At 41.9% G+C, this 11,340-nt stretch overlaps 1 protein-coding gene across 1 annotated transcript; it reads right to left on the bottom strand.

Annotated features, from left to right (window-relative positions):
- Window positions 1–1,559: 1,559 nt before the first annotated feature.
- LOC306791977 (ER degradation-enhancing alpha-mannosidase-like protein 3) lies at window positions 1,560–10,703 on the bottom strand. The gene is made up of 20 exons (XM_079288918.1): window positions 9,843–10,703; window positions 9,654–9,699; window positions 8,830–8,930; window positions 8,366–8,405; window positions 8,104–8,216; window positions 7,730–7,883; window positions 7,394–7,528; window positions 7,075–7,180; window positions 6,855–6,952; window positions 6,642–6,767; window positions 6,449–6,532; window positions 5,797–5,880; window positions 5,508–5,632; window positions 5,254–5,419; window positions 5,003–5,160; window positions 4,380–4,497; window positions 3,939–4,112; window positions 3,551–3,716; window positions 3,238–3,429; window positions 1,560–3,106 (listed from the first exon to the last, which is right to left on the bottom strand). The coding sequence occupies exons 1-20, from the start codon at window positions 9,974–9,976 to the stop codon at window positions 2,847–2,849; spliced, it is 2,580 nt and encodes an 859-aa protein (XP_079145044.1). The 5' UTR covers window positions 9,977–10,703; the 3' UTR covers window positions 1,560–2,846.
- Between the last annotated feature and the right edge of the window lie 637 nt (window positions 10,704–11,340).

The following is an 11,340-nucleotide window of genomic DNA, read 5'->3' as shown; positions in this document are numbered from 1 at the left end:
CTGATAAAAATGGATGCTGTTATTTACATGCTGTTGAGCTCACACTTTATCAACCAAGTATGTATTTATGTCTATCAATTCATTCATCATTAAACAACACAGATTGGCTAATAATAGCCTGATGGCGATAGTGGTTGAGGGAGAAAGCTGATTATCAAGTAGTTTGTTTGTCAATTTAACAGGATGTAGCAGGTGCAGTAAAATTATGCTACAAGACATATTTTATGAATGTATACACAAATAAAAAAAAGATATCCTGTAAAATATATTTCCATTACTGTCCATTGGCCTTATTATTTTTTTTCCAAACAATCCAAATGTTGAATGCCAGCTGGTGACAGTTTGTGTACTTAGTGCTGAAAGACCAAACAAAAAAAAGGCCGAAATTCATTGACCAGGGCAGAAACAAAAACCTCTAGATGGCCACCATCACTTGACAGCAGCTGTTTCTGTCAGTTATCAGATATAAACTACCACTGGTAGAATAAATCAATGTATCAACACTGAATAGTAATAGTATAAATGTTTGTAAAGTATACTACCGGGGAACTTCAGAAATGTTTGCGTGTGATTTCATGACATAACATGTGTGAATCATTTGCTCTTATCAGCTCACCGTGGTCGTTATCAATGACGTCATTTCGTATGATTGTGCTCTGAAGCAGCTGTTTCTATCCGGCACAAAAGGTTTCGGGGTCTGTCTCATCTTCTGCTGACATTACAAAAGAGAAGAAAAAAATGCACAGTGGCATTTGGTTTTTTGAACACACGATACATCCTCATGTTTCCTCTCGGACTGCTTCACAGGAAACACATAGTGATGCTAAAATAGCTTCATGTAACATGAAGAGACTAAACTACAAAGAAGATCTTTCCTACCAAAGTAACATCCAGTGATGGAGTAGAACATTTTACAGTCAAATTACAACTTCACTGCTGAAGTTCCAGATGTTTAAGATTAGATTACTTCAATAGAACAAAATATTATATTCCACAGCTGTTGAAAATGCAGTCATTTCAATCTACAATGCAGGAAAAACAGGCAAAAGATTTGACAATTGATTTCAAATTTATTGACATGACTGCCTCGGCTCAGTCGGAAAATAAATACAGAGAAGATGTGAAACGGAAACTGGAGTCACGTCATGCTTCTTTTTTGGCACTTGACTTTCAGCCACTGATCAACAGAAATCTTAAGAGAACAGCTGAAACTCCAATAGCATGAAAAATGATTTTAAAACGTCTGCGGTGCTTTTCTCTGTGTGAACTGTAACACACACACAGTCCTGAGGTATACGGGTCGGCAAAAACCTCACACAGGCTAAACAAAAAAGTAATGTTGGATTAAGACGTGAAATTAACTCAGCAGCATCAAAAACATACTCTGGCATGAAAAGTGTTTTTCCCCCACACAAACATAAACTCACATTTAATGTACCACACACAAACAAAATCATGCACCACATTATTAGAGAGAATGAGCTGATAAGAGTTCTGCATATTATTGAACCGTTACATAAAGTGAGTCCTCATAATATACGATTTGTGTAGAGAGTAGAAACAATGTACAGGATTCAATAGGCCTTTCTGGTTTGACTGTTTTAGATGATGGCAATCTAAATGTATGACTCACTAACTATTAGTTTTTTTTGGTTTTCAAACTGTCCTTGTAGAGTTGTCCATATGGGCTAAAACAAACGTTGCATCGGTGCACAATGTATATTGGACGATAAATGACTTATTGCAACACACAAACAAATGGCGTAGACGATCATCATACCCGTGTTTCAAAGTGCAAAGCAGTCTGGGACCGCAGACCAGCCTGTGACGCTGCCTCTGGAACTAAACATACAGGCTTACATAAAGACTTCAGTTGCAAGAAAACCAGCTTTGGTCATTATTTTTTGCAATGCTTTACGATGGAATGATGAATTACAATTCAAATACTACAAAGTTATTGATAGGCTGGAAAACAGCCTGAAAAACCCAAACTTCATTTCTTAAAATGCATGGTGGCTGATCCTCCGGACTTTTTATTCCTTGCATGATGACTCTGTAAGAAAAGTAGGGTTTCATCAGAGAGCAATGTTGCACTCACATACTCACTAGAAAAAAAATAAATGCACATTTCATCAAATGAGTCAACCAGGCAAACTGCATTCACTCTTGAAATTCCCTGAAGATATTTACTAGTACAAAAGAAAACAAACTTCCCAAATTGGCCCCAGCTCATCTCCTTCATCTTCTATCGTTATGTTATTGAGAGGCTACGGTGGCTAACCCCACCTACTGGCCAGGTGATATTCCACTCCCCACCACTGAATACTGAACAGTCGCCGTTGGAAGTGAAACGGTGCACTCCACTTTAAAAACAAACTGCATTGCATAAAAACCTAGCTGAGTACATGTTTGCTTTATCTATGTTTTCCTCTAAGGTGAGCTCATCTTAAATTCTAGTCAGTGATCTATGTCCTTATCATCAAGGACACTTCGTATGTGCCGAGCAACACTACAGGCTGGGGTGTGAGCAGAACCAGCCCGACCATCTTAACCTACAGCTTCTGGCCTCTAACTACCTAATTTAGTCTCATGACGTCCCTCATCTCAGCAGTTTCAGTAAAAGCTCCACTTTGATTCTTTGTCAAACAAATGCAGTACCATCTTTAGGGTTAGAAGTCAAGACAGGATGTGAATGTGGCCTTCACACTGCTTTCCTCTCCATCGGTTGTAAACATGGGTCAGCTAGGGCTCCGTGTAGGCAGTGAGGAGCTCTGAGGCGCACGCCATTCAGAAACTGATGAGAAATCAGTGTTAGGAAACTCGACTGCTTACGGGATCAGCAGTGGTCAAGGTTTTGCGTCTGGTCTACTGTTAAAGTTTGCGGTTTGAGAGGAATCGGCTGAACACGGTTCAGTTCTGTCGTTCTCCGCTGCCTTTGAGCAGAACTGCTGCTGTCGTCCTCTCGGCTCTTCTTCTTCCTTTAGAAACACCTCCTGTTTTTCCAAGACAAACTCCAGGGTGGGCCCTCTGGTCGATCCGTCCTCCAGCTCCCCCTCCTCTGCCAGACGGAATTTGATATTCATACCGACATGTTTTTCTGTCTTATCTGGACAATGGGGAGGAGGAACAAGAACAGAGAGAGGAATTACAATTTGATCAAAGAGGCCTTCTCATGGGATTTGTTGACAATAACAAAAATACAGAATATCGCCAGCCTTCTCCTGTAATCCTCCTCACCATGGCCCAGCTGCCTCTCCTTGGGCAGCAGCAGCACATCCACATTGTGATGTTCCTCCAGAGCTGCTGTGAGCACGGCGCCCTCGCGGCTGAACAGGAAGACCAAAGGCAGGGTGATGTCTTCAGTGGAGTCGCCATCTCCAACCATCTGGAAGAGGGGAGTGTCCTCGCTATTACTTCCCTCGCCGTGGTCTGAGGAAGGGAATAAGGGAGTGATTTGAACGATTAAAGTTCCATGAGGTCATGAGTCATTCTAACCTATGCGTATTGAGCTTTGAGGTGGAGTTTCAGCTCCTCTGGTACTCCTCCTCACCTATAAAGATGACTCCTATGGCCCCAGCTTCCTGTAGCCAACGGGCCTTTACAGCAAACATGCAGTCACCGCGCAGTGCCAGAGCGATGTGCCCTTTAAGCTGCACTGCACTATCTATTGGCTCACATGCCGTGTAGGGAGAGGCCTTCACTATGCTGCCCTTCACCTGCGGCACAAGAGTTTGAGTGTGTTATTACAAGTGCAGGTAAAACAAAACGGGTAGCATGGATCAGAAGAGATCTGTAATGTACTTGTAGGAGTCAATGCTTTGGCATTGGTTTGTTAATGTCCATCATTTCGCTTTAACATCACCAAACACCTGTTTCTTATAAGAGCTACAGGACTTGTTGACACAGTGTGCTGCATTATGGTCACATTGGAAGCTCACCCCGTGCTCCTGCTTGGTGAGGTCCATCCCAAACTTGGCAGGTCCCGCTGTGAAGACTGTCCTACCCAGAAACGGGGGGGATATGAGCTGGACAACGTGGGGCAACACTTCCTCCTCCTCCGTGGTGTGGCTCACCTCTGCCACAAGTTTCACCCGGTACACTCCTTTATGCTCCTAAAAGGGATTCATATTTAGAAACTCTATCATTTAAATTCAATATTTTCCCATGATGCCAAGTGACATGTTTGAGTTAAGAGTTAAGGGACGTTCTGTGACAATGTTATGCTATAACCAGTTACATTTCTATCATGGTTTGTCAGGGAATCTGGTATAGTTTAGTAACATTTCAGGCATTTTTTACAGCCATGCGTGTATTCATTACCTTGACCCTAGACAGGCAGAACTTAATGTCATGAGGTGAGTACAAAGTAACTAGAATACCTTCAGACTTCCCGTTTGTCCTGCAAACACCTCATTGAGCGGGGTGAGAGAAATACCCATGCTTCTCAAGAACTCTACTGGCTCCATCCCGTTATCATGGAGCGGTAGTTCAATTTCCCTGTGAAGCACAAACACACCCAAGTTAAAACTCAATCAAGGCAAACTCAAACTGGAGATCCCCGAGAGACCATCTTCAAACCTGACCTTCACTGTGGTCTCTACTACACAGCTGTAAAGTTCTGTGACTGCATCTTTGCTCGGCTGTGACGTAATTTGCGGTGGCTAAATCTGTCCACAGACAAATAGAATCACCTCGTAAAGTATTTTAAATTTCCTCTGTGGTAGTTGCTGCCATAGCAGGTGTCCAGGACCACGTTTTACCCCGATGACTCACAAAGTGAAAACAATAGAGTGGTGTAGTCTCATTTACCACTTGTTAGCAACCGCCTTTTTCAAGACATGTAAAAGCTCCAAAATTCACAAGAGAGTTATTTGCTGACATATTTTTTATATTGTAGAAAACCCATTCAAAAAACCCATCGACTTTGAGATGAGGGAACCGGAAGTGCAACTCATTTCAGGGCTTTAAAACATGCAGCACTCTATAGCTGTAATCAACACACCTGACAGGTAAGGGGTGGAAGGGTCGTCCCACTCCAGTGAGGTACTTGTAGCTGTCCCGTATGGTTTTGGCAAACGAGGGGTTGTTGGGAAACAACGTCTCCATGCTGGGGCAGGAGTGTGTGAACAGATCTTCTTCGTTAGAAAGGGGAACACTCTCCTGAAGCACAGAGACAACAACACGTTTAGCTCATACGGTAAAATGTCAACCTGCTCATACTACCTGTGTCTGTGATAAAGGGAGAGCTCTCACCGTATTGTTGCCTTGACAGGGCGTTTGGGTGGTGGAGAGAGACACGGGGAGGAGGTGAGCCTCCGTGGTGAAGATGTAGTCGTCAATATCGATGGGCAGCTGACTCTTATCCGTAAACAGCAGGTACAGGTATTTAAACATCTCAGCCAGAAAGAATGAGTCCATCCTACACACAGAAAACAAAATACGTTATCACACATTCAGAACAGATGTTTTGACATTGTAAACATGTGCGTGTGATGGCATTCGTGCACCTGTCTTCATGCCTCCCGGTGCGGACATCTTGCACAGCAGCAAACCCGCAAGGCACCCTGGCGTAGGCGTTGAGCTTTTCCACGATGGACTGTCCCACTCTGAGGTAGTACGGGTCGCCAGTGGCCTGCGGAAATCAAAATATAATCTCGACCAAACACCGAATAAAATTGCTTTGTGTGGAGTAGTTTCGTTAATTTGCCTACTAATAACAGACCTGGCTTTTCTAATTATTAGTTATTAGTTTATTATACAGTTTAAATAGAGTATGTATTTGTGTATCTATGTCACCTTGTAGAGGTAGTAGGTGCTTTCCGCAAACTCTGGTCTCAGTAGGTGTTGGCCCCAATGAACTCTAAACTCCGTAGTGAACGCCTGCAGGAGGTTAAGCAAAGAAAGCAAAAGACATGAGTGACACTGGCTTCTTAGACGTTTTGTTTTTTTACATTAATGAACAGATTTCATGAACAATGGGACAAAGAGAATTAGCCACGATATATACATCATAGCATCGTTTCATACATCTTAAACCGTGATGTTTTGCTACAGCTGCTGCACACCTATTCATTGACACATTTCCCATCACCTTTAGTATGAACATGTCATACTGTAACATGTCATTCTGGGTGATATGACGATATAAATAACTTCAGTGATAGAAACTATTCATACTGAGGTTGTTATCCCTTCAATACTACTGCTTCTATGAGGTTATTACAGCCAGTGTTGTAATGACAAAGACTTGCTTAATGGAAAAACTGAATTTTCAAGATGTTTGCATCGTCATGATGCCGTATCTTTATTTGTCCTATTCAATACAATGGATCTAATAGATGTGCAGTAGCAGAAATTTCGCCAAATGAGCGTTATATTTGCTATACCTTGCCTACATATTCCTACTATATATGTCCTTAAATAAACAGAAACAGCAACGGTTATTTACCTCTGGAAGGAACTTGTGCTGTTTGGTGACTTGATAAAGCATTTCATGAGTCTCAATAGCTGGTTTCAGGTCTCCTCTCAACACCTGCATGAACAATAAATGTCACTCGACTCCAGAGACAACGTGTGCAACAATGACTACGCCTTCGACGATGTTTGATGGTAGTAAATGTGATTAATCGAGGATCCCTGACCTGTAAGCCGGGGAAGAATGCCAGGAGAGAGTCCATCCAGCTGCGCACGCTCACAGTGGGGTTGTGCATGTGTACATTAAGCAGCAGGGGAGGCTGACTGATGTACTTCATAATGGCACTGTAGTGCTGTTCAAGACAAACACGAAACATATATTAGCAAAAGCAGCTTGCATATAGATTTCTATGCGGGCGTGCAGTGATTGGAGGACTTACAATGTTGAACCTTTCCAGAAAAACATTGTCTCCTAGAAGAATGTAGGCCTTCATCAGATACTCATAGTACGAGTCGATACCAGCACCAACTCCACTGTCTGCAGACGCAGAAGTGAGAACATTCGTAGAGTATGGCTCGTGTAAACAGCTGTGGAATATGCATGTACTGTACATGTAATTATGGATTATCAGTGTTCTATGTGTGTTTTAATCTCCTCACCTCTCCGGACCCATTCTTCACTATGGATATTGATGACGGTCCCCACCAAGTCACTTCCCCTCTGTCTCCTCTGCCAGAGGACATCCAGAGCCTTCCTGGCATGTTCCTATAAAACAATAACAAGTATTATATCTGTAAGATGTTTCTGGGAAACCAGTTGCATCATTCTTTCAGGACTTCATCAGTTGTAACCAGCTATGATTTCTGAGAAAATGACTGTACTCTACTGTTACAGCTCAGTAATTTCACAATAAGGCTGTATTGCAAAGCGATAACGAAATAAATGAGTCATCTCTAGAGGGGAGTAGAGAGATAATACCTCAAAAACAGAATCTCCTGACAGTCTGCTGAGGGCAGCAAACTCCAGGATCATTGTTCCAGCACATGCTGTGCAGGTGTCCGATTCTGTGCCTGTGCGTGAAAGTGGGTTTAGGACTCCGTACCGCAGATTCACCTGGAAAACAAACAAAAAAAGAAACATTCATCTTGTCTACTTTAGGTTCTTCAAATAAACTCAGCTCAAATTATTTCTAGTTATTTCCTATATTTAAGCTGGGCCATCCTTGATAGGATTTGTCATGAGGCTGTCTGTTCCTTCTGCGTGTTGTAGATCTAAAATAAGCCCTGTGGTATTTCACAATGAAATAAGAAATACCTTAGGGTAGGGAAGGCCACTTGTGGTGTTGAAGGCAGGCAGTAATCGATGGCCCAGCTCTTTGGCCATGTGCAGGAGCTCGTCACGATACCACTGCATCCTCTCCCCACGCTGCCGGAGCAGGTCGGCCATCACGTGGGCTCCCAAAAGCCCTCTGGGGAGAATTCAATGAAGGAAGGAAAGAAAGACAAAATTAAACAGAAAGGTCGAGGTGGAAAGGTTGAACTACTTAGCACTAGTATTGTGAGGATATGAAATAATTCTACATTCAGAAGAATTTTTTATTTAAATGATTAAAGATGAATCTATTAAAATCAGCATTAAAGTTTGAATACACAGTGCTAAAGTAAATAAATCACAGACATGTTTCATACCCTAGAACTCTGATGTTGGTCTCAAACACGGACACCACCACATCGTTGTCAAGGCGTACATCTGTGATGGTCTTCTTCACTGCGTCCTCAAACTCATCGAGCTTGTTTAATACCTGCTCACACACACACAGACACACACACACAGGGACAAATTAATCTACTGTCAAAAACGGTGAAAAACCTAAAAAAAAAAAAAAAAAAAAGTGACAAAAGAAAAGCTGATCAAACTATTTTTATTTTGGTAAACAGAGGAAGAACTCACCACCAGCGTATCAAGGGTGTCAATCAGTGTGAGGGAAAACCTGGTGAAAAGATGGACGACACGTTACGATGATGTCCCACTTCACCACTGATCCAGTTTCATATTCATGAACCACAGACTGTTAAATCTGTTGCATTTGCAGTAAAATGACATTATGCAACATGCATGGTGCATAAATGGATGTATTGTACTGCAAGTCTGTGACTTATTGCCTTCTTGTAAGTTAAATGGAGTTAATTTTGCATCAAATTCATGTATTCCTATAAAACTGGGGCATCTACTCCATGTTGAATTAAATATGTTTGGAGCAGAACAGTATTACGTGAGAAAACTGAATCCTTGTCATCTTTGAAAATACAAAAATACATTTTAAAAAGAGATGACATTACATACATATCACATTGTGTATTAAATCTACATTCACTTGCATATTTGTTTGTTTGAGGAAATTTAACAGAACTTACTTCCCCAAGGAGTCATCTATGTCCCCTCTGTTGGGCTCCTGGCCGCGGACTCTCCCCCTGCAGCTGAGAGGCATGAGCTCGTCTGCTGGGTAGGCATATTTCTGCAACGCAAACAACAGTTACTGTCTCCAAGCTTCATTTAGCAGTCGACAGAAAAGGTGTCATTATGGAAAAATGGAGGCTTGAACATTCTTTAGGAGGGAAAAGAAACGCAACACAACCGCTGGATCACGAGTGGAACCGGTTTCTACCGATTCCAGCTATTCCACGATTAACATTGAAGGTCAATTTGAATTTGATACCCCAGACTTAAATCGGATTCCAATTAGATGGCCTGAATAAATTATGGAGCTGAGGTCTGAAAACAAATTTCACAGATCCTTATCAAAAACATTTGTTTCTGTTATGCATTCATGTTAACAGCAATATTGGCCATTTCAGATGCAGCTTACATTTAAAACTCTTGAGCCACTGAATGAGTCGAGCTACCCATGACCCCAATCACATCTTGCTGTTCACTCTCATTGCTTTGCTTTCCGAGAGGAACATCCAGACTCCTGGAAGGGATCCCATCACTTACAAGAGCTGAATCAATATTATTAAGACCACCATGAATATCACATAACGTTCTGCTGGCATCTGTTGCACCAGTCTGACACTGCAGCTGCAACTTAGTCCTGCATGTTCGCTTTCTGCACAACCCCACTAAATCAAACCCAATGTGTTGTTTTTGTGTTACTAGGGTGTTGACTTCTTCAGCTTTTCATAACTTCCCTCTTACAATTACATTTGTTTTAAATTGACATAAAAGGTGAACACCTTACCATGTAACTGCCGTAGGCATGGTCAAACATTTCAATGATCTGGTCACTGCAACAAAAAAGAAAATATATAAATGTAAAAGTGAATATGGCAAAAACACTGTAAACGTTTTACGATATTGTAAATACTAGCCACTCAATCACAATTACATCTAACAGAGTTACATGTGTCTGTCTCTAGATATCTTTCACCTGACAACAGTCCTCTCCTCTGGTGTCATGCTCTGGCTCTCCTGACATTCCGCCCAGCCAAGAAGACTGGTGATCAGTAAGGTCTTCAGCAACATCCCAGTGCCAGAGGTGTGGACCAGATACATACTCCTCATGTAGTCTTGTTTTAGTTTAAGCTTTAATATGGACAAACAAACTCCTGTCCTTTGTCCCACACAGAGTCAACCAGACCAGCAGACACAGCTGTCCTTCAAAGCCCCGATCATCCTCATCCAGGTATGAGTCGGCTGCTGAGTTGTGGCATTATAGCTTCCTCCCAGCCCCATGTCCATATGTCCGCTGCAGTTGTTCCGTAGCTGATCCCGTATTGTTACAACCACCATATGCCCACAGTGCACTTCAGCTGACCGTGTAAACAATAGATGCAGCTAGCTACAGCTGAACCTCGGTAAACAATAACTGTTGACGCTTTCCTGATAACAAAAACAAGACTGACCACCAAACACTGGCTAACTAGAGAAAAGCCCAAACAGGGCTAAAGCACGCATCTTGTTCAATCAAGAAAAGTAAAAAAAAATATTAAGAAAAATATTCAGGTAGCTGCAAAATTGAAAGACAGTGTAGCTAATGCTTGCTAGCCATAACAGTGCTAGCTAACGTTGACAAGTTGCTAGTTCGCCGTCAGCGATGCTAGTTAGTTAGCAAAACAGCTAACGCTAAATACACAAATAAAGCAAGAAATATTTTGGCTACAAATAAATGGTTGACTTGACCTTTAAGTTGACTGTCATACAGTTAAATGGTCAATGACACGTCATCAAGTATCACTACTGCCATACAGTAACCTGACGTCGAGTACGGAGCGAGCTGTCAAAGAACGGACAGGCTGTTTAGCTACCCGGCTGAGCCATGACATGGGAACTAGATGCCCTCAGTTTAATATTTAAGGAACGCTAATGTTCAAACGTAGGCTAAAGTGAACTCTCCCCTTCAGCAAGTGACACTCTTCAGGTGGTTAACTATAATACTATAGAATGTTTGTATTTGGTTTAGGGTTGTAGTTGGACGAGTATTGTACGTCGGTTTATTGTCAAGGCAGAAAGGAAGATCCCCTGGCAGGCTTTATTTAGGGAACACTATCCAATATAACTTACGTGACTGAGACATGTGTCACAAAGTAGGTGGAGTCAAGGGGGGTGTATTTTGTGTAAATGAACTTACTGGTAGTGTATTCTTACTGGTGTGCCTCAGTGATGGAGAGAGGGATAACGTATTTATTCTATCTTATACAATAGACATGTAGACATGTGAATGACCATGTTATATTTCACCAAATGTTTACATTCATGAACACCATTCTGTATTTTCAACACGAACCCAATGAACTTGAAAATACGTCCATACCAGTTGAAATGTCTCTCGGCACAAATCCAAATCATACATCTTCATGATTTATCTGACAACCGATTCACGCCCCTACATCTGTAGTCGCTACAATTTGCCACAAGATGTCGCAACG

Source organism: Melanostigma gelatinosum, assembly GCF_949748355.1.
Source record: "Melanostigma gelatinosum genome assembly, chromosome: 18".
In the NCBI taxonomy this organism is placed as follows: Eukaryota; Metazoa; Chordata; class Actinopteri; order Perciformes; family Zoarcidae; genus Melanostigma; species Melanostigma gelatinosum.
The sequence above is the reverse complement of the archived record's forward strand: the minus strand, read 5'-3'. Positions and strand labels throughout refer to the sequence as shown.